The sequence below is a fragment of the Stenella coeruleoalba genome (genome assembly GCF_951394435.1).
Source record: "Stenella coeruleoalba genome assembly, chromosome: 3".
Classification (NCBI taxonomy): Eukaryota; Metazoa; Chordata; class Mammalia; order Artiodactyla; family Delphinidae; genus Stenella; species Stenella coeruleoalba.
The window spans coordinates 163,396,291-163,420,086 of record NC_137148.1 but is presented as its reverse complement, the minus strand read 5'-3'; the positions used below and the strand labels follow the sequence as shown (position 1 = coordinate 163,420,086).

Genomic DNA, 23,796 nt, shown 5'->3' with positions numbered 1-23,796 from the left:
CAGGTGAAGGTCACACAGCAAGTGGGTGGGACACTGCTGGGAACTGAAGCCCATGCTCCTCCAGACAGTGCCCACTGAAACACCCCCGTCAACTACCTAGAGTCAGGCGTGGTTTCCAAAGGACACAGGAAGCTCCTCACAAGCAGGAAGTTTCGCTCTGGCCCAATGGGGTCCAGACGAGATATTAAATGTTTACAATTTTATTGAGTGTTATGAGTGAGACCACACCTTTTGCTGTTTGCTTTCAGAGTACAGTAAGTTCTGCTGGAGCTCAACATATGCATTCCCAAAACTTGCCACATGGTGCAAAATCATTCAATAAAAACACAGGGCTGGACTTCCCTGGTGATGCAGTGGTTAAGAATCCACCTGTCAACGGAGGGGACACAGGCTCGAGCCCTGGTCTGGGAAGATCCCACATGCGGCAGAGCAACTAAGCCCGTGCGCCACAACTACTGAGCCTGCGCTCTAGAACCCGCGAGCCACAGCTACTGAGCCTGCGTGCCACAACTACTGAAGCCCACGCACCTAGAGCCCATGCTCCGCAACAAGAGAAGCCACCACAATGAGAAGCCTGTGCACCGCAATGAAGAGTAGCCCCTGCTCGTGGCAACTAAAGAAAGCCCCTGTGCAGCGAAGACCCAATGCAGCCAAAAATAAATTAATTAAAACAAACAAACAAACAAAAAACACAGGGCTTGTAGGAACAATGGGGTTAGGGCACAATACCCTAAAACTTCATTAGCGCCATAAAAAAAAGACAGGAACCTGATTTTTAAATGGCAGCACGTTAAACAGCTAAGAAATACACAAATGCTGCCTGAAGCCTTATGCCTCACCTGAGGGAAGATCTGGTGTTTGCTGTGACAGTGGGTGAGATGCAGTTTCTGAGTTACTGTGACATGCTGGAAGGAGGTTGTCTGACCCCAGAAGGGGATGTGTATGGCCCAGAGGGGGCAAGATGCCCATGTGAGGCGTGTGCATTTTCCTTTAGGGTACCAGCAGGCGCTCTTTTAGCTAGGAGCAGTTTTCCGGATTCCTGTAGTACAGGAGTCTGCAAACTTTTTCTTAAAAGGGACACAGTAAATATTTTCAGTTCTGCAGGTCATTCAGTCTCTGTCCTGATTACTCAAGCTCTGCAACTGTGACAGTTCGTTCTCGAAGGGGCACAGCTGTGTCCCAATCAAACATTATTTACCCAAACAGGCCAGCAGCCTGTGGGCCATAGCTTCCCAACCCCTAGACCTAGCATTTCTCCTGGACAAAATCGCACATAACCAAACGGTGTGCCCAATATATTAATAGTGTTGGAACAAACCTGCTTTTCCAAACAAGCCTCACAGCAGAACTGACAACAGAGAAAAATCGATTTCAAAAAAAGGACCTGAATGTGTAAATTCAATCCAAGCCCAGAACTCAAGGTTAACCCTTTTGACAAGTCAGAAGAAATTTAGTTTCAAAAAGTGTTGAATGCAGACTGCTTACTTCAGGGTCAGTCTGTCCCACTACGTGAGTCTATTTTATACCATCCTAAAAGCCCTACACACTCTCAAGATAAATAGGTCCCTCGTAGAGGGAAATTACATGCTATAAACTCAATTGCTGCAGTGGATGAAACTTTAACCCAGTTACAGAAACAAGCAGGTCCTAAGCACACGTGCCTGAGCATCAGACCAAAGCTCTAAGGAAAAGCACAGGAGCTGAGAACGACCTGATTGGGGAGGGAGGGGGGGGGGGCGCAGGGGTTAAGCCAGGAAGGAAAGTGTGAATCAAGCACACTAGGGCTGAGTCGCTGGAGACCTGGGGGTCCTGGGAAGAGCCACAGGGCCAGGCTTCTCCAGGTAACCAGAAATCACCTTTGCCCTTGAGGGCTGGGGACAGGGGGGTCATCTGTGCTAGAGAAACCCTAAGAAGTGCACTCTACCTGGTTGGAGGGGTTGGGATCTGGGAGGACACAGGTTCACACCATACTGCACCCAACTGTCCCACTCCAGTGCCATCACAGCCATGCACCTTGCATCCTTAATGAACCTCAGTGCATTCTGCCTGCAACTGTAGCTCCACAGCTCAGCCCCAGCCTGGGGACACCAGGAGAGCCTCGGGAACAGCAGTTAGGCTCAGCCTCCACCTGGTCAGCACCTTGGTCCTTCAATTCTCCTGAGCTTTATGTGAACGCTAGGCCTGACTGGTAGGCACATCACCTCACCCCCAGCCTTGTGGCGTCGTGTCCATCCCACACAGGAGCTCCCTGGACCTGGGGACTTGTTGCAAGTTTTCTGAGCCTTCTTCCTAGCGTTAAGAGAAGCCGACGCTGGCTCACCAGATAAACAGCCACGTAACAAAAATAAAAGACTTGACCAACAAATTCTTCTGTCCTGCTGAAGGTGCTCACTTGCTCTTTCAAAGGCTTCTCATAAGGTGGGCAATCTCACTGCTGGCCTCCAAAGGTGGCCAGTGGTGCCTAGGCTCTGGGTAGGCTGAGGCAATGAGAAGGGAGTAAAAAAGGGATGAGGAACACAGGGTGCTCCAGACTTGGGAGCATCTGACCCCACCTGATGGACACCCTACTGGCAGAGGATGGACGCAGGAAACCAGGGTGTCGGCAGACACCTCCCTGCTCCCCAAAATGCAGCACACCAGGCTAGTTGAACACCAAGCAACCTTGCGCCACACACACAAATACACACGTGTGTGTGCACCCACACTCGTGCAAACACAAACACATGGGCCCACGTACACATGAACACCACACACATACGTGTGCACAGTTTTCATCCCCTCCTCCCACCTCCAAACCTTCTCCAATTACCTTACAAAGGGTCTTCTCTATTCATTTATGAGCAAAAGAACAGCAGTTCTTATGGGTGATCAGTGTCCAACTATCTCAAGAAGAAGCAAAACTATTAAGTATGGAAATAAGATTAGACACAGGGTCCAGGATCACCAACTTCTAAAGCAAGTGAAGGAGCCCAGAGGGCCTTGCAGAGAGACCTGCAGGGCCTTGTGCACACCTCCGCCACATCAACCCACAATTCCTCCAAGACAAATCATTTCGCACCTGGGTGGAACAGCCGATCATTTTAAAATCACTAGCACTGCAACCATGCTCATTTCTACTACTTTGTGTACACAGTAATTTAAGTTTCCAGAGAAGGCGAAGAACTGACTTTTGTCTACTGTTGTTTATCTGAGTGACGCCTGAACCCAGAAGGGAACTTCTGCAGCAGGGAGGAGCCTGGTCAGTTACTAACGACCAGGGACACCCTTCTAGTTCACAGCCCATCTGGCCCAGGACGTGGACGCTGACAGTCTCCAAATACTGATTCTAAACCAGACAGTGACCTCCAAGGGGCCAGTGACCTGGAGGTACCACCTTTGTGGAGGGCAGGAAGAGCAGCTTGGGGGGATCCCCGCCTTCATGGGAGCAAAGACCCAGTAAGGGCTATGAGATATGTGTGTCAATCACCATTTTGTTACAAATCAACACTGGAAAAGAAATCCACCCTGCCCGACCAGAGGAGGAGGCTAAGGATCTAGCTTCATTTGAGCTAGGCCCCAAGAGTAGAATCTGGAGTTGTAGATAGAGATGGAAGAGGGAGAAAGAAATGGTAGCACAAAAGGTGAAGTGGCAGAAATACACAGGCGCATGAAAACCCATCTCCAAAGTAAGTAGATGAAACCAAATAAAAGGAGATCAAAACTTTTAACAACTTTTTAAAATGGAATGAGGTTGCTTAAAAGGAAAAAACAGGGCTTCCCTGGTGGCGCAGTGCTTGAGGGTCCGCCTGCCGATGCAGGGGACACGGGTTTGTGCCCCGGTCCGGGAAGATCCCACATGCCGCGGAGCGGCTGGGCCCGTGAGCCATGGCCGCTGAGCCTGCGCGTCCGGAGCCTATGCTCTGCAACGGGAGAGGCCACAACAGTGAGAGGCCCGCGTACTGCAAAAAAAAAAAAAAAGAAAAAGAAAAGAAAAAAACATTCCCCCATTACAGTGAGGCCACTTATATTCAGTTTAAGAGGCTAAACAGTGATGATCGGGCCTCCCAGAGACTTCTCTGACTCAGGGTGCCCTGCAGGAGTGTAGCGACTGGGGGTGGGGTAGGGGCCCTGACCAGCCCGCCTTCAGCCTGTGAGAGTGAGGAGAGCTGGAACCTTTAATTAGGTCCTGAAGGACAGAGGAGGGGAGTGCTGAGACCCGTGAAACGGCACAGAGTATGCTGCAAAAAGACACATGCACGCACACAACTTAAATGAAGTGCCTCCAGTCACTCCATCAAACAAATCAATCTGAGCACTGGCGCTCTCCGCAGGGAGCTCTCTGCCCTCAGCCCCCAGAGGTGCGCTCTACCTAACCCTTCAGGGAAGAGACACCATTTGCAAATGCAGCGCTCAGCTCAGACACAGAAGTCAAAGGGGAAGGTTAAGTTCAGGAGCATCTCGACCTCCTCCTAACAGGGCACTTCTATCATGCCCGGTGCGCCCAAACACCACACTCCATCTGAAATGCTAATGACCCATCTAAAAGGCCATCACCACCCAGAGGAGTCATGCAAGATAACGTCAGACCAAATCAGCCATCCTATGAAAGTCATCTCAGTCCTTGGTTCAAGAACCACCCAGATATGTAGGTATATAGAGTGTTAAGACTGAAAAGAGTAAAAAAAAATAAAGTAAAAAAACCACACACACAGAAACTCAGGCTTTTACATTTACAAATAAACACACATTTACAATCTGATTATTTTTTTAAGGTGGTGGACATGTAAATACAGCCTCTGAAATAATGCTTTTTTGGGATATATTTAACAAAATTAACCTAGAAAGCAGAAACTTTAATGTACTCAAGTAGTAACCACCCAACATTTTAAAAATAAAGCCTGAATGGTCTTCAGATTCCTAAAGGAAAATCCCATGTAGACGTGCACTGTGGAGAAAGGCGCTTGGAAGCACCTCACCCCAGTACCGCTTGTGGGAACAGAGCAGGTTTTGGGACAAGTCACCTCCAGAAAAATCAGTGGTCACTGCCTTCAATGAGGCTCATGCCACAGTAACAGCCAGCCCTCTGGTAGCATGCCCGGCCACTCAAACTCACCTGGGGACATGCAGGGCCTGGCCTGGAACAGCCAAGTCCCCTGACCTCAACAACCATCCTCCCTCCCTGGAGTCATGGGGGAGGGGCGGCTAAAGAAAGCACAGATCCTGTTGGGGAAGATGGTGTAAGTAGGGAGTATGTTTTTATCTTCCCCCAGACATAGACAATCTCCTAAAAACTTCTGAAAACAGGGAACACCGCTAACCAGACAGGCCACGCAGATTCCACTGAGCTCTGTCTACCCCTCAGCCTCATGCCTTGGCCTCTGAGTGCCCCTTCCCAGGGACATGAGATGAAAGCCTGTCTACACCTCCTAGTCAAAGCACACAGTAGGACAAAGTACACCTAAACTGATCACGTTTTAAGAGGGGAGGAGAGAGATGGGTAACGAGTGTTTTTAAAACTGTCGATAGCACCCCCAGGCTCACCCCCACATGAGGACTTGGATTTTGTGTTTACACTCTCAGAAGTCCTCAGTAAGCACCCAACACTGCCCATCTGGAAGCGACTCCACATGGGTGTCTGAGCCTCTGACAGCGGGGGCCTGTGCCTGAAGCCCAACCCCTGCAGCCCCGGAGAGAGAGAAACAAATGGTGCCAGAGAACGGGACACAGAAATAAAGGTGCCACCTGTGAGGGGAATCTGAAAAATATGAAATGTCCACAGGGAAATGGTGACCAGGAGTCCTCTGGTGTAGGACGTCACTGTGAGGGATGTCTGGCTGAGTTTCCCTCCCACGGGAAAGGACCAGTCCTCTGTCCCTCCCAGCTGCCTCCTAGGCTGAGCCTCCTCGGCCCACAAAGGGTTAAGCCTGCCATTTCCATGCCACCTGCAATGTGCCAATCGGGCGTCACATCAAAAATGGGAGGGCTTAACTCTTCCAGGGCTGACTCCCTCAGGGCCTGGCCAAGAACGCAGCCCTGACCACCAGCTTCATCGAGCTGGAAATGGCAGGAGGTTTTACACAGAAAATTCCAGGAAGGGCCAGAAAAGCCTTCTCCAGTCTTGGGAGGAAATGTGAGTGGAAAGTGGGAGAACCAAATGTGCATCTTTCATCATTTTCAACAGGACACCCAGCAATGTGGTGACGCCACTGCCTGGAAGCACTGCCTGGGCTCCTTTGTCAGCTCCTCCCTGCACACATCCTGCAGCAGGCAGGGCCGGAGGCCGCCCCAAAAGGCTCAGAGCCAGCAGGGAAACCTACGTCTAGGACTAAATAAGTTTCTGGTCTCAAAGAAGCCCATGGGCCTAAGAAACAGTTTCTACTGATGCACAGTTCTTGCAGCACTTCCTGCACAGCTGTGAGAGCTGGAACAGAAATCCTACTTCTCTCCTCCACCCTGTAAGTGGAAATCTTCCCCTTGGGCAGGGGGTTGTTCTGGGTATAGACACCTACAACAACCTCCAGGAAATAGCCAAGCTGACCTAGAGCATATCACATTAGTGGTCATTTTGTAAAACACGCTACTCAAGGTAAAAGCAAGGCCTCACCCCAGCCAAGGCCCTGCCGGCCTCTCTGACCTGTCTACTGCTGTCCCCCACACGTCCCCGCTACCCCTCGACCCTATTCTCTCAGCTCCAGCCACTCTGACATTCCAGCTGCTTCTCTGAAAACCAAGTTTACTCCCACCTCAGAGCTTTTGTACTTCCTGCTCCCCCTACCTGGAAGGTCCTCCCCCACGTCTCTGTATACCACTCTCTTCTTCAGCCGAAACAGCAAAGTTACATGTATCTCCCCTCCATGCACTTCGGTGGGTCTCTACCCCTTTCCCACTTCATCACCACTTGACATTCTATTTACTCACCTCTCCGTTTACGTGTTTGTCCCCCCCACCCCATCCCCCACAAGAACAGATAATATATATCTCTTTGTTCAGTGGTACCATCCCAGGGCCCAGGACAGAACAGGTGTTCGATACATATTTGTTAAACAGATGAGAAAAAGTACTTTCAGAACTTCCAGCTATGGCACTCCCCTTCCTCGTTACATAAGCCAAAAAGTCTTCATGTCAATAGAAAACATAATGATCAAAACCAAACAAAACGCTTACTTCATACCATATATGACAATCAACTCAAAATGGGTCAAAGACCTAAATACTAAAAGCTAAACCTACAAAACTCTTAGAAGAGTATGTAAGGGTGAATCATGACCTTCGATTTGCCAAGAGATTCTTAGATATGACACCAAAAGCTCAATATCAACAAAAGAAAAAAGATAAATTAGACTTCATCAAAACTAAATTCTTCTGTGCAAAAGAGAGTGAAAAGATCAACAGAGCGGGAAAAACATTAGAAATCATATCTCTAATAAGGGTCTGGTGTCAGAATATATAAACAACTCTTAAAACTTAGCGACAAACCCAATTCAACAAAACAGGCAAAAGACTTGAAAAGACATTTCTCCAAAGACAGACAAATGGCCAATAAGCACATGAAAAGATGGTCAGCATCATTAGTCATTAGGGAAATGCAAATCAAAACCACAATGAGATACTACCTCTCACCCACCAGGATGACTATTAAAAAAAAAGGAAAATAAGCGTTGTTGAGGATGTGGAGACATTGGAACCACCACATATTGCTGGTGGGAATGTAAAATGGTAAAATGGTGCAGTAATGTGAGAAACAGTCTGGCAGTTCCTCAAAAAGTTAAATACAGAATTACCATATGACCCAACAATTCTACTTCTAGATATATACCCAAGAGATGTGCATTTATTCAAACAAAAACTTGTACATAAATGTTAAAAAGCAGCACTATTCACAACAGCCAACAAGTAAGAACAACCCAAATGTTCATCAATGGGTGAATGGATAAACAAAATGTCGTGTATCCACACAATGAAATATTTTTCAGCCATAAAAAGGAATCGGGCTTCCCTGGTGGCACCATGGTTAAGAATCTGCCTGCCAATACAGGGGACAAGGGTTCGAGCCCTGGTCCCGGAAGATCCCACATGCCACGGAGCAACTAAGCCCGTGCGCCGTAACTACTGAGCCTGTGCTCTACAGCCCGCGAGCCACAACTACTGAGCCTGCATGACACAACTACTGAAGCCCATGCGCCTAGAGCCCGTGCTCCGCAACAAGAGAAGCCACCGCAATGAGAAGTCCACGCACCGCAACGAAGAGTAGCCCCCACTCGCCGCAACTAGAGAAAGCCTGCGCGCAGCACGAAGACCCAACACAGCCAAAAATAAATAAATAAATTTTTAAAAAGGAATAAATTTCTGATTCATGTCACAATGCAGATGAACTATGAAAACATGCTAAGTGAGACAGGCCAGACACAGAAGGCCATACAGTATATGATTCCATCTATCTGAGATGTCCAGAGCCACGCGAATCTATAGAGACAGAAAGTATCGATAGATTAATGGTTGCTAGGGACTGGATGGCACAGAGGTAGGGGAATGCAGGAGTATAGGGTAATACATACAAATTTCACTTTGGGATGATGAAAATGTTCTAGAACTAGAGGTGATGGCTGCACAACGTTGTGACCGTAGTAAATGCCAATGTACACTTTAAATGTGTGAATTTTACTTTATTATTTTTTAAGCAGGAAAATAAAAAACAAAATAATCTTAACCTCAAGAGCCACAACCCCTCTACGGCTGCTTAACTACTAAAACGCAAAAGCAGGTTTACTATGACCCCCAAGAGCACCGAACAGGGTCCTCAAGGAAAGACTCCTTTGTGTAACAAGATCCCAAACAATCGAAGAGCCATTGTCCACTGGGATGCAGTCCTTCCACGAGCAACAACCGTCAGCTTCTCACAGCAACCAAGGGGACCAGAGCAAGCCCACGGTACAGATGGGAGTGTGACCACGTGGGACACAAATGGGACAATTTACCAACAGGGAGCCAACTTGGAGAGAGGGCAAGACCTCTGATGGCAGGGGTCACACGGGCCAGCACCGCAGATCTGGATTCAAGTCAGGTCCGTCACAGGCTTCACACTGGGATTGTGCCAGATGCCTCAGTCTCACAGACATTTCACTCACGCATTCACCCAAACACCTGCTTAGTTTCTACCAGGGAGCAGGAGCTAACTGGCCCCCAGGGACACCCTTGGGGTTTCAACAAAAGGCTTCCCACCCATAGCAGCATAGCTCCAGTAGGCCACTGGGGGGACACACACAGATGTGTGGGGTAGGCAGTGGACAGAGCAGGCTGAGACATGGGGCTGAGGTCCCTCGCACACTGGGAGTTGCAGTAATCCCTAGATCACACATAAGGATCAAATCTGCAAAGCAGTGCTTTTTATAAGACGAAGTCATACTGAAGACCAGCTAACTACCTACTTTATCCAGTCTTAATTGGCTATGGCTGCTATGTACAGACCACACCAATAGAGGTGAGATTGATTTCTAATGAATAATATATTAATTTATGTCAGAAAACAACATATGGGACATTACAGCATCAGGGTGTTGATGCACTGTGGTGATAAAATGCACTCTGGGTACTGGGGGAGGTGGGCGGAGTGCTCCCAGAACAGAAGGTGCCATCAGCATCACACTACATTAGGTCAAAACCAGAATGCCTGGTTCATCTCTGCACACCTCAGCTTCCTCACCTGTGAAATGAGAACAGCGCCCACTTTATCACTAAGGTTCTTCAAGGGCTCCATGAAGGTACTGTAAGGGTTGTTATTACAGAAAATGAGAATGCTGTTAACAAGAGGTTGTCCCGCTTAACAGGCTACTACTGGCCACAGCCCCTCACAGCAATTCCAGAATCTCTGCTGAAGGTTTTCTGCTTGAATTTTAACCACAAGCGGCCACCATCCTCACTTTTGTAAACGAGTGTTTCCCCTGCCCTGGGTGACATGAATCATAAAGCTCCCTGAGGGAATGCCTGGGTCAAACACCATCTTCCAAACTTTTCATTACGGAAAATTGCAAACATACCCAAAGAAGCAGCGAGAACAGCACAATTAACTGCTCATGCCCACCACCCAGCTTCCATGGTTGTCAGACGACCACCTTGGTCTTTCACACACCTCACGCCCACTAGCCTCTAAGAAGCAAATGCCATACAACATGCATTTATGAACAGTTCAGCGTTTATCACTACAAGGACACAAAACCACAATCCCATGATCACACCATCAACAATTAAACAATCATTCCTCAATCTTTGTTGAAGTCACGCTTGGCTGAAACCTACAGGTTCCCCTGCCACTTTCTTTTCAATCATACGTTGAAGAAATCAGGCCATTTGTCCTGTTTCCCACAATTGGGTTTTGCCAGTTGGCATCCCTGTGGTATAATGTAACACAACCCCAATGTCCCAAAACTAGATTTTGAGGTCCAACCAAGCACACATCCCTCTAGAAGCATGTGCACCCTTCCTGGAAGGGTGCTGGAAGGGGGCTGGAAGCCACTGAGGTCCACTGTCTAGACCCACCATTTCATCAGATGCCTGCAAATGTATGAATTTACAATCCCATCGTTTCATATTAATTAGCCAGAATGTTAACAGCTACACGGTCCATTAGCCACATGTGGCTATTTAAAAAGATTTAAATCAAATAAAATTAAAACTTGACTTCCTCAATCATGATATTCCAGGTACCACACTGGACAGTGCGAGTAGAGCATTCCGGAAAATTCTGGCAGCACTGATCTATCTTCGAAGGAAACTAGCTCTTACCCCCTTTTTTGTTCCTTGCAAATACAGTCTGTAGAGTAGAGGCAAGATAAATGCTTGCTTCTTTCCTTCTATCTACCAATTTTCAAAATGAGTTGATTCCCTAACACCTTCCAAAGGGCACCAGTGAGTTTCTTCCTTTCCTTTGAGCACCAATAGGAACACTGGATTTTTTTAATACATTTGAGGCTCCAACTCAGGGACTAATTCTCATTCACATTTACCTGCCCCACCCTTGGTGGGGTGGAAGGGGGGATTCCTTCTGACACAACCCTGGTACCATCTTATACAACTGGGACATTCCCAATGCAGATTTAGAATTAAAACATTTTCACTTAAGTATTTTGATCTTTTATTTGCATATGTCTTTCATCCTAAAAATTTTGGTTCTTTTTTTTGGGGGGGAGGCATAGTTCCCCAACCAAGGATCAAACCCAGGCCCCCAGCAGTGGAAGCGTGGAGTCCTAACCAGTGGACCACCAAGGAATTCCCAATTTTGGTTCTTAAAGACATCAATTACTTGTTTTCTCCTACAATATGTAACAGTAAGACTATGGGCATTGTTGACCTGAAACCAAAAATATGATTCCTAAAAACAGTTAAAGATTTTTTTCTAATTTTTGCCTTTATGGCATATCTCATATCTTACAATCAAACTACTATGATTTAGGGAATTCCCTGGTGGTCCAGTGGTTAGGACTCTGCAATCTCACTGCCGAGGGCCTGGGTTCGATCTCTGGTCAAGGAACTAAGATCCCGCATGCCACATGGCATGGCCCCCCCAAAAAAAGGAAAAATAAAAATAAAATACAGGGCTTCCCTGGTGGCGCAGTGCTTAAGAATCCACCTGCCAATGCAGGGTACAAGGGTTCGAGGCCCTGGTCCGGGAAGAACCCACGTGCCACGGAGCAACTAAGCCCGCGTGCCACAACTACTGAGCCCGCATGCCACAAGTACTGACCCCGCATGCTACAACTACTGAAGCCTGTGCTCCACAACAAGAGAAGCCACTGCAATGAGAAGCCCGCGCACCTCAACGAAGAGTAGCCCCCACTCGCCACAACTAGAGAAAGCCACAACTCGCCACAACTAGAGAAAGCCTCCGCGCAGTAACGAAGACACAACACAGCAAAAAATAAATTAAATAAATTAAAAAATAATAATAAAATAAAATATAAACAAATACACATGTCTATATCCCACCCCCACCGTTCCTTATGAGGGATAAAAGTGAGTGCGGTACATCTCTTTATCTTTCACCTTATAATTTTTTCTACTCATTTCACCCTAGAAATCCCATCACCATGACAAGAAGACACCCCTCCTTCCTCTGCTCAGGGGCTCGGCTCCACCCCACTGGCGATCCAGCCCCATCAGTCCCAGGCCCAAATGACAAACATCTAAGTTATTTCCAGTTTTATACTTCAGAATGTTGTAATGAACAGTCTTGTCACAAACCTTATTTTTGACAGTCTATCTTTGGCATACATTTCTAGAAGTGGACTTGCTGGAGCAAAGGGTAAGCAAATCCCCCTCCGAGGAGTTGTGAACCTCCAAAAGCAACATATGGTGCTGCGTCATTCCCACCAAGAGAATGGTGTCCACCTTTCAGGACAAAGGGTCAGAAATATCTTAGGGAAGCTCCAAAAAGCATTATTCTTAGTATCAGAAAAGACTGAGTATCTTTTATGCCTTGGTTAAGGGTCATCTGCATTTGCTTTTCCTGTTTGTTTTTCTGTAAGTCACACCCATTTTTGATCCGTAACACCAAGCACAAGGCCAGTCTCTCAGCACGCGAGCAGTATACGTAGCTGCTGAACGAACAGGACCCGACAAGCAAAATTCAAGGGTGGACACCAATTCCATTAGCCCAAGCAGGCAGCCTGACCCTCAGTATTCACACTGACAGCCACATACACTGTGGGGGCATCGTGTGGGGGCTGTGTATGCGCCTCAAGACTCCCCAGGACCCAGTCCTCCTCCTGCCTTGCTCTTCCTCTGTGCCCAGAGTCCTGAGCAGCAGGAATGGGGAGGCCTCAGCTGACTTTAGGCCATGGTTCAACTGAAAGTGGAACAATCAATCAATCTGCTGAGCTGACTTACACCCACAACAAAAAGTACACAAGCTGACATATTTATACATCTCTTAAAAATAACTGCTCAGGGAATTTCCTGGTGGTCCAGGGGTTAGGACTCTGTGCTCTCACTGCCAAGAGCCCAGGTTCGACCCCTGGTCAGGGAACTGAGATCCCACACCGCAGCCAAAAAATAAAATTGCTCAAGGGTGTTTTTGCCTGTTTGACATCGACCACCATCTGCCACAACCATTCACAGACCATCCTTTCCCGTCAAGCCCCTTCACTCACCGGGTACAGAGAGGCAGGGCCAGAGGGAACACCTGAGGGGGCTTCCAGAAATTCCCTCCGGAATCACCAAACTAACTGCTTTGTAATGCTCTGGCTGTGTCTTCCTTGTTGACCCTGTGATAGGAAAGGAGCAGTTTTCTTTCATTCATTCATTCATTCACTCAGCAAGTACTTACTGCTTGGACTATGTACTTCCTAGTTAACAGAGGGCCCGGCAGAGGTGGGGTCACCCAGCCGAGGACCTCAGAGAACCCTAAGCCAGCCCACTGCCTTCAGACAATGCCCTGGGCTATAGGATAAGGGATGATCACTCACCCCTCTGGGCTGCAGGTAAGACCTTGTCAAGACGTAAAGTACCACGATTTTCCAACACTAACGTCCAAAGAGAGCCTGTTGACAATCAAGCGCCAAACCCACTTTCTAGGTGGCTGGCTCACTGCATGCTGCCACCAGCACCAGGTAACGAGCACTGTCAACACCGATGATCCTCAACTAGCCTAGGAAACCGGCACAGACTTTGAGTCATTTTTTGTCTCCAGAGAGCTCTGGGGGCCTGGGGCAGGGCTGGGGGGGCATGTAAAATGGTGCAGCCACAATAACAACAGTCTGGCGGTTCCTCAGAATATTAAAGACTCATGACCCAACAATTCCACTCCTAGGTATACATCCAAAGGAAGTGAAAACAAGTCCACACAAATTTGTGTACATAAATGTTCACAGCACTATTCATAATTACCGAAAGGTGGGAATAGCCCAAATCTATCCCAGATGAATGGATAAACAAAATGTGGTCTATCCATTTGATGGAATATACTCAGCCACAAAAATGGATGAAGCACTGACTCATGCTACAGAGTGGATGAACCCTGAAAACTTGCTGAGTATGAGAAGTTAAACACACAAGGTCATAGATATTATGTGATTCCATTGATATGAAATGTCCAGAACAGGCAAATCCATAGAGATAGAAAGTAGATTAGTGGTTGCCAGGGGCTGAGGAAGGGAGATTGGAGAGGGACTGCTAATGGGTGTGGGCTTTCTTTTGAAGGTGATGAAAGTGTTCTGGAACTAGATAGACGTGATATTTGTACAACTCCTGAATATACAAAAACATCACTAAACTGTATACTACAAATGGGTGAATTATATGGTATGCAAATTATCTCAATTTAAAAAATTTTTTTTTTTTTTTAATACCAGTAAAGTTTGTTTTTGCTGGGTAAACATTCTGGAAATGTTTTCCTGACACCAGGATTACCTGACCATGCCCATACTATCATCTCGCTATATGCAGATAAGAGCTGAAACCTCACAAACCGACCCCCAACCCTTGTCACATACCTTGCTCAGCCCAGCAGCCAGTTCTTACCCTGTGCAGCTGTGACACTGTTTGAAGGGCATACACCCCTTGGAAAGTCACCAGCCAGCTGGCCTATAAGAGGAAGCAGCTAACCAACCCAGGAGGTCTCCAAGCTATCTCCGTGTTCTAAGACGTCTCTCAGTCCTACATTCTTCTCCAGGTAGGCAGCCCTGGCCCAAAACATCACTGGTCTGATAGTAACAGACAAAATCCCACCTGGGTTTTGGGCTCTGTCTTGCTGGGTCCCGAAAGCCCTGGACAGAGTCTCCACCTGAGAGCCCTATAAGCAGTAGGGGATGGCTCAGTCTCCCCATAGGCACGGGGTGCGGTAAGGGCAATGAGCTCCAAGCACTGGTGGTTAAGGATAAATTCTAACGGTTTCTGTCAGCATTGGGAAATCACAGGAATGGCCAGAGGGCAAAGGTCACTTGGCCAGGATTATCCTCTGCCCCTGATGCTCACGGAGGACAGTTCATCCTACTTGGGCCTGGCCTTTTCAAACGAGCGACCCCTGAGATGCAACAGGAGAGCAAACGGCCATCCTGGAGGAGGCAGGGCCTGGGCAGCCCTGTGGAGATGGCCCAATGTGCAATCCCAGAGGTACCTGTCTTCCTCCTTCTCCTCTAGGAGGTGTCCATCAGCTTTTAAAGCAGTGCTCTGTTTCAAATGTCCAAGGACCTGAATAACGCCTACTGGGTAAGTCAGTGCCTCCGTTCCACAGATACTAGATACTACACACTCACCTGGCTTCTGGGCATGGGACGGTGGTCCTACCAGCCGGCCATGGTGGGAGCTATGTCAAAAGGCAACTCCGTCAACGTGCTGGCCAACCTAAAGCAAAGAACAGAGGAAGAAACACTGAGTTTCCAAGGAAAATTTCTGGAATGTACAGACAGTTTTAAATGTCTCCAATCCCTGGAATTGCAAAATTCTAGATTTCAAACAGAGCTCTGTGTCTGCTGCCTTCCAAGGGAGGGCAAGCTGAGGAAATCAATTTCTATCAGTCTCTGATGTATGATCCAATAAGGTGCACTAACCAATAAATACTAACATCTCAAACACTACAGATCTCATCTTTAGCAATATGGATGGAGACAAGAGGTGGTACACAACCACAAGCCAACATACTGAACACACAGAAAACACTTCAAGGTTTTGATGATAATGGTAAAGACATTAACAGCAGAAATAGAAATACTAGCATTTAATAGATGTTTAGTAGTGAGTTCCAGGTACTATGCTACAATTCAGTATCTCTTTGAATCCCCAGGACAATCTTAGGGATAAATTACACAATCACCCTCATTTTACACATAAGGGACCTGACATGTCTGATATTCAGGAACTTGCCCAGGGCCACCCAGGTCTCCCTCTCCAGAGATGACCTCTCCCCTCCCCAGTGCGCACTCCCCAACATAGACCCCAAGGAAACCACCCACCATTACCGGCAGTGCAGAGTTTGCCCTCAAGAAGCTGAGGGCATGAGGTGCCCAGGGATGGACAAAATTCATCTCCCACATGGAGGCGGCTTCACCACCACAGGGCAACTAGAAGTTTCACCCAGGGATCAACTCCAAAGGTCTTACACTGCCCAGGCAGAAAGAGTCTGCCTGTTTCACAGATAGGAAAACTAAGGCTCAAGAATGTTTAGGAACTCTCCCAAGGTCCCAGAGATAGCATGGTCCCAGAACTTCCCCTCCTTTGTGACATCAGATGTCCAGGCCTCTGGGCACAGAGATTGAACCCAGTGAACCAGCCAAATCTCAGACTCCCAGGCAGTTGTCAGTTGTAGCTTGCCAAATATTGTCAATATCACCTCTGTTGTCATTCTTTGCACCCACATGACTATCAGGAGCTTGCTCTGATATGAAAACTTTATTTTTAAGCTGGGTTCACAGCAATTCACAGCTCATGGATGGCGAGAAACACTCCCACAGGAGAACTTGCAAAATAAGCAAGTATCAGTGAACTCTATGCAAAGACCTTTGGGAACCAAGGAGCACACAGCATCCTCCTCAGTGAGGGCCAGGGCTACAGCCACCACCAGGGCTAGCTCCTAGGGAGAGGGGCCCTTTCTGCCACTCTTTTTGGCCCCACTCAGGCTGGGAAATGCAGTAGATGCCATGAATCTTAGTTCTCTCTCTCTCTTTTTTTTTTTTTTAATATTTACTTAGTTAGTAAGGCTGCGCCGGGTCTCAGTTGCAGCACATGGGATCTTCGTTGCAGCACGTTTAGCTGCAGCACGCAGGCTCTTAGTTGCAGCATGCGTGTCGGATCTAATTCCCTGACCAGGGATCGAACCCAGGCCCCCTGCATTGGGAGCGCAGAGTCTTACCCACTGGACCACCAGGGAAGTTGCGATCAGAGTTCTTTTACCTCCCAAGCCAAGGCCTCTCTCTGCCATGGAGGGGGAAGCCTCAGAAAGTAGGGGTCCTGGGCTTTTCCAAGCACCTACTCTCTTCAGGATCAAGGGCAATATACAAAAGTCAGTGGTATTTCCACATGGCAATGTTGTTCCACATGCCATTTGTTCCAAATGGCAACAAACAACCAAAACTCAAAGCTCTTAAAAAAAAATCAATTAATACTACCATAAATGTGAAATACTTAAGGATAAATCCGATCTTTCAAAAAAATGTGCAAGACCTGTAAGCTGAAACTACAGTAAGACATCGCTAAGAGAAATGAAAGAAAACCTAAATAAACAGAGAGATATGACTTTTCCATGGGTCAGAAGGTGTCAATTCTCCCCTAAATTGATTCATAGATTCAAAGTCCCAATCAAAAATTGCCAGCATGGGACTTCCCTGGTGGTGCAGTGGTTAAGACTCTGACTGACAATGCAGGGGACACGGGTTCGAGCCCTGGTCCGGGAAGATCCCACATGCCGTGGAGCAACTAAGCCCGTGTGCCACAACCACTGAGCCTGCGCTCTAGAGCCGTGAGCCACAACTGCTGAGCCCACGTGCCACAAATACTGAAGCCCGCGTGTGTAGAGCCCTTGCTCCACAACAAGAGAAGCCACCACAATGAGAAGTCTGCACACCACATCAAAGAGTAGCCCCCGCTCGCCACAACTAGAGAAAGCCCGTGTGCAGCAACGATGACCCAACGCAGCCAAAAATTAAATAAATAAATAAATTTATTTATTAAGAAAAAAAAACTGCAGGCATGTTTTGCCGGAAAAAACAGACTGATTCCAAAATTTATATGGAAATGCAAAGGACTTAGACTAGTGAAATACTCAAAAAGAGAAACAAATTTGGAAGACTTACCTAACCTGATTTCAAGACATACTGTATGTAAAGTTAACAGTAGCCAAGACAGTATGATATGAACGTAAAGACAGACAAGTAGACAGATGGAACAGAATACACCATGCACATGTGGACAAATGATTTTCAACAAAGATCCAAGTACCCTAACTCCGTGAGACCACAAGACACACTGGACATTTTCCTGAAGGGTTAACCTGCGAGAAAGGTGACCTTAATCTGTTATCATAATGCATACAGTGCATCATGGGGCAGTATGCAACATACAAGAAGTTTTAAGGTCACCTCAGACTTTCACCCTCCACCACAGCTTTCCCCACCTCAGCTCATGGTAAATTCAGTCTTTCAAAATGCTCAGATTAAAATCTGGAGTTGCCTTTTTTTTTTCTATTTTGTGTGCGCCATGAGGCATGTGGGATCTTAGTTCCCCGGTCAGGGATCAAACCTGTGACCCCTGCATTGGGAGCGAGAAGTCTTAACCACTGGACCGCCAGAAAGTCCCTTTTTTTTTTGGCTGCACTTGCCTTCTTGATAGGACTACCCATCATCCAGTCTGCCAGGAAATCCTACTGATTTTGCCATCAAACACATCTGGGGTCCCACCACTTCTCACACCTCCACTTGCCACACTATCCTCCCTTAATACGACGGAGGTCTGCAAACTGGACCCCCTGCTTTCATTCCTCAGCTCGAAACCTTCCAAAGGCCCTGCAATCGCTCAGAGTGAAGCCCCATCCTCTCTTGACATGTCCACCCTCCTCCAGCCATGCTGGCCTCCAACACACCAGGCACCCTCCCACCTTGGGGTTCTTCAAGGTTTTCAACAAAATCCCCGATACTTTGTAATTTTAACAATCGATTCTTCAATTTGCATCCCAAGTTGAAAATGACCTTTGAAAACATAACTACCATACAATAATCTCTAAATGTCAACAAATGCCCAGTCCATATTCAGCTTCACACAATTTCCCAAAAACGTCTGTACACAGCCTGTTCTAACAGTAGTTGCTAGCTTTTGTGCTAGCATTTGTGCTAGCTGCTCTCTGCCTCCATCACTCTCCCCCACCATGGCTATCTCCTCCGTGTACCCCCAAGTCACTGCTCAAATGTCTCCCTCAAAGAGGCCCACCCTGCTCACCCTGCCCTTTCTCTGCCACAGCCCTGGCCCCTCCTCAAACTCCACACAACACAGCTACTGTATCTATGGACTTTCTCACCCGGCAAGAACATAAATGCCACAAGGAAAAGGGTGTCTGCCTGGTGCCTGATATCATTTCAAGCACCTCCAACAGTGTCCGGTGCTCAATAAATATTTATAGAATGAATGAGCAGAGATGGTTTAACATTGAGGGAGAAAGAACCAATCTGAGGAGTTCACACCCCAAAAACCCCTTGATACAATTAGAGCAAAATTCACGAAGGAGCAGAAACCAAGCAGAGACCACTTAGCACCATCAGGATTGGGAGCATTTCTCTAAAATAAACTGTAATCACTTTCCACTGGTATATCATTTGGGTTGCTGTGCCATCTACCCCACACTGGCTGGGTTTAGAGAGCTTTTACTGTTTTTATTTCCAACCCATATATTTAAAACAGTATCAAGTAACCCTTAAGTACACAATTACCAACTCGTAAGAGACTCTTCCACTCCCTTGATAAATCATTATGGTTTGGCTTTGACCCTGCACCTGGGTACTCCACTTACATGCATACACACACAACACCCCGAATCTTCGACCTACCCAAACAACAATTTCCCAATCTGAGGGAGATCACACTTGGTAAGGAGGCAGTGATTGGTGGTTTACATGAAATCAAGTCACTGCACTTTGGGCAACAAAAGTCCACTGTTAAAAAAAAAAAAAAAAAAAAAAAAGAGTCCACTGTTGCCACTTCATCCTCTCCAGCTCAGGCAAGAGAGGTCCGCTCCCTTTTAACTTGAGGGGAGGAGCCTCCGGCCAGACACTGGCTGCTGTCTAGGGAGCTCCAGTTCCTTAGAGACGCTTCAGCTGCAATGCCCATGGCCAGCCCAGGGACAGCTCTCAGAGGCCATGGGCACCTGATGGGGAAGCCTGGGCTCTCCAAGGTGCCCCCCAGAGGGCCCCATCATCCCTTCTGAGGCCTGGCCCTATGGAAGCTGCACACTTCTGATCTCCTCCTACCACCGTCTGCACTCACCAAACACTTGCCCAGTGTTTTACCACTCTGGCTCTAATCCAATCCCGGGAACATATTAAGCCAAAAAACCTCCAAGATGAAACCCAGCAATAATACCATTCACCTTCTCCTACCCCTAGGTCCACAAAGTCCACGTGTTCCACACAAAATGAGCACCCCACCCAGACCCTCTCTGCCAACAGTCTTAGCGACTGTACTGCTAACTGTCAAGGAGAGGAAGTCCCCAGCTAGCTCTATGAGAAAGGGAGAAACTGAGGCAGGGCAACAGTGGATCATCTCAAGGAAGCCCAGAGGTCACACTGCTCCAACATGCGCTGGCTGGTTAGGGAAAGATTAACTTGGGTCAGAGTCAATTCCCTAATCCAAGGGTCGGCAAACTACTGCCTGGGCCTGTTCTGGCGAATGGCTTTCCTGGGACACAGCCACGCCCACTCAAGTTTGCACTGTCTCCAGCGGCTTTCACCTACAGGGCAGAGCTGAGTAGTAATGACAAAGACAGCAACGGTGGAAAATACTGACTACCTGATCCTTGAGAGCAGGAGGGAACCATGGCCCTAACAGGCTCTGCTGAGCATTAAAGGGACAGAGATGACTCAGGCAGAGCAGCATGCCTGAGACAAGAAGTCAAGGCAGAGGCACAGCAAGGGGGTGCTTCAGCTCCACGTCAGCCCCAGGGGACCAAGCAGTACCTGCTCTCCCCAAGGCAAAGAGCCTCATTAACCCTATATCCCCACAGAGTGAGGGAGAGCATGACTAGGCAGACTCGAGAGGCAAAGAACCAACCCCATGAGGGCCAAGGAGCCGACAGTGAGGCCAGCTGCACAAGCCTATCCTTGGCAACCAGAGCTGGCCGGTCTCCACTGTCAAGCCAAAGCATCTACCAGGGTAACAACCAGTATGTGCCCTCCAGACCCCCGGTCTGCCCCTGACTCTCCTCCCTCAGCCACAGTAACCACGGCCTCACCAAGAGACAGACTGTCCACTCCCCACACTATGCCAATGCAGCTGTTCCTAAAGCTCGTTAAAACCCCCCAACACCCCCAACACCTCACCACAGCCTTTAAGGCCCTGACTGTTTAGGCGCAGGTGACCCTATGAAGTCATCTGGGACGCACATAGTACGTGTACACACACCATGCTCCTGGCTCCAACCACACAGGCCTTGTTTCGATTCATCTTACCCACCATATCTGCCTTCCTCCACCACTGGGCCTTTGCACATGCTGTTCTCACTGCCATGAAAGTCCTTCCTTCCCCCCACTCACCTTTCAAACTCAAAACATGTGTTACTCAGGCACCCTCTCCTTGCTTCCATCCCCGAGGACTACAGCCCCATCACGTGGCACGGCTGATCTTGACATCTGACATCAAGCATCCCACTAGGTTCTCTCCCCCAAACGCTCTACACTCCACAAGAGAAAGGGCGCTTGCTCATCTCCTTATCCAAGGCCCAAGGAGGCATGGAGAAGAAATGACAAAATGGCATCCTCTGTGAGTTATAAATACTCAACCACTATGTTTTCACCACCAACCTGATGCAAAAACATAACAATATAAATATAACATCAGGAAGAAACAATATGGAGATAGGCAAGGCCACAGCGTCGCCACAGCCCCTGCGGAGCCCAGAGCTTCTTGGGGTGGGGGGAGCTCTCCCCAACTCCCTCACATGGCTGTTTGGAGAAAGGTGCCTGGAGATTCCCTTAGGCCTCAATGGCCTTGTGTCTGGAAGGGCCTCCCCTATCACCACTAAGAAGTGTGACCTATCCCAGCACCCATTCACCCACACCCTGCACTCCCCTCCCCATTTCTATTGCCAAGATTCCATATCCCTCCCTAAAAAACCCATCAACAATCCTTCCAACAGAAGGCCCTGCCCTCTCGAAGGCTTGACTCCAGCACGACCCTCCTTTCTTCTGAGCATCCCTCCCTTTCACACTACCAGACCATCCTGATGATAATGAACAGAATCCTACTGATGAATCATACAGCTAGCTGCCCAGCCACGACCCTCCTGATAATTAAACAGTCCATCCAGCCTGGGGCCAAATCCAACTGTGCCCCTGGGAGCCCACCTAGCCCCTTAGGACTCAAGACCATCCTGAGGACCAAGTGGCAGGCCCTGGCTCCAGGCAGGCTCTCAAAGAGAAGCAACTAGTTCTTACTTTGACTACTATGATTAATGTTGTTCCTCAAAATATTTTGATTCCTTATAACAAGGTTCCTTTCAGTGTTTCCACCCTCGATCCCTAGCAGCTGCCCAGGCAGTCCACTCGGCAGTTCAGAACTTCAGATAAACCCCCATACTTAAAATGCCCAGGGATCAGGAACTTCCCTGGTGGCCCAGTGGTAAAGAATCCGCCCTCCAATGCAGGGAACGCGGGTTTGATCCCTGGTCAGGGAACTAAGATCCCACAGGGCAACTAAGCCCGTGTGCCACAACTACTGAGCTCGTGCGCCTCAACAGAGCCCACATGCCTCAAACTATAGAGCCAACGCACAACAACTAGAGAAGAGAAAACCCGCACGCCACAACTAGAGAGAAGCACGCGTACCGCAACGAAAGATCCTGCATGCCTCATCAAAGATCCCACGTGCCACAACTGACCCAACACAGCCAAAAATAATAATAAATAAAATAAAACAATAAAAAAAATAAATAAAATTTTTAAAAGCCCAGGGATCAAATGTTCACATCTAGACAAGTCTGAGACTTTGGTAGGTGTTTGAAATGTCTAGCATTAGGGCATTACGATATTAAAGGATACCTTGAAGAAAATGTCACAAGAACAAAAGAGGAAATAACTTCTGTGTTAGTAACGAGTAACTACGAACTAGAGTCTCCCCTTCTGTGCATACACATCAATATGTGCCACACTAAGGGAATTCTCTAACAAAGAGCCACAGAAAACCAAGGAACACCTTCAATCTCTGCGCTGAGCACTGGAGGAGAGAAGATCTCAAATGTTCCTGGACTGTCCTCCTAAATCTCCTGCAGACTCTAGTTCTGTGTGACTCTACTGAGGGGAGGAAGTACATCCAGGCCCCACCGCTCTAGGGACCAAAGAACACCCATGGAATCACGCTCCCAAGATGATGTTAAAATGAGCCTTCTAGAACCATGTATATCTTTTTTTTTTTTTTTAAAGCCCCTAGTATCTGGCATAAGGTAGACCATCAAAATGTGAGTGTCTCTGTTCATTTCTCCCTAAGCTAACTCTTGGAGGATAAAAATGCATGCTCTAGGCTTCCCTGGTGGTGCAGTGGTTAAGAATCCTCCTGCCGGGCTTCCCTGGTGGCGCAGTGCTTGGGAGTCCACCTGCCAATGCAGGGGACACGGGTTCGATCCCTGGTCAGGGAGGATCCCACATGCCGCGGAGCAACTAAACCCATGCACCACAACCACTGAGCCTGTGCTCTAGAGCCTGTGGGCCACAACTGCTGAGCCTACATGCCACAACTAGTGCAGCCGACGTGTCTAGAGCCCGTGCTCCGCAACAAAAGAAGCCACCACAATGAGAAGCCCGCGTGCAGCAACGAAGACCCAATGCAGCCAAAAATAAATAAATAAATTTATTTTTAAAAATGCATGCATGCTCTCATAAGGAGGCAGGCTATTTCTGAATTCAGAAAGGTTCTGGGTTTTTTTCCTTTTTTTTTTTACTGTGCTAAAATACACATAACATAAAATTTACTGTCTTAATCATATTTTGGCCTTAGTCATTTTTAAGTGTACAGTTCAGTGCCATTAAGTACATTCACACTGTTGTACAGCCATCACCATCATCCATCTCCAGAACTTTTTCACCTTGCAAAACTGAAACTCTGTCCCCATTAACTAACTACCCACTAACTACCCAT

General features: G+C 47.7%; 1 protein-coding gene across 10 annotated transcripts in view; it reads right to left on the bottom strand.

Moving 5' to 3' along the window:
* GATAD2A (GATA zinc finger domain containing 2A) overlaps positions 1-23,796 on the bottom strand; it is a 100,798-nt gene that overhangs the window by 47,563 nt on the left and 29,439 nt on the right. For 7 of the 10 annotated variants that reach the window (XM_079916730.1, XM_079916728.1, XM_079916731.1 and 4 more), the window contains exon 2: positions 15,225-15,312. In XM_079916730.1, coding sequence (XP_079772856.1) covers positions 15,225-15,239 — 15 coding nt within the window. In that variant the 5' untranslated portion in view covers positions 15,240-15,312. Of the gene's footprint in view, positions 1-13,121; positions 13,236-15,224; positions 15,313-23,796 lie in introns of those variants that run through there. The other 3 variants (XM_079916733.1, XM_079916734.1, XM_079916729.1) reach the window with 3 other exon arrangements.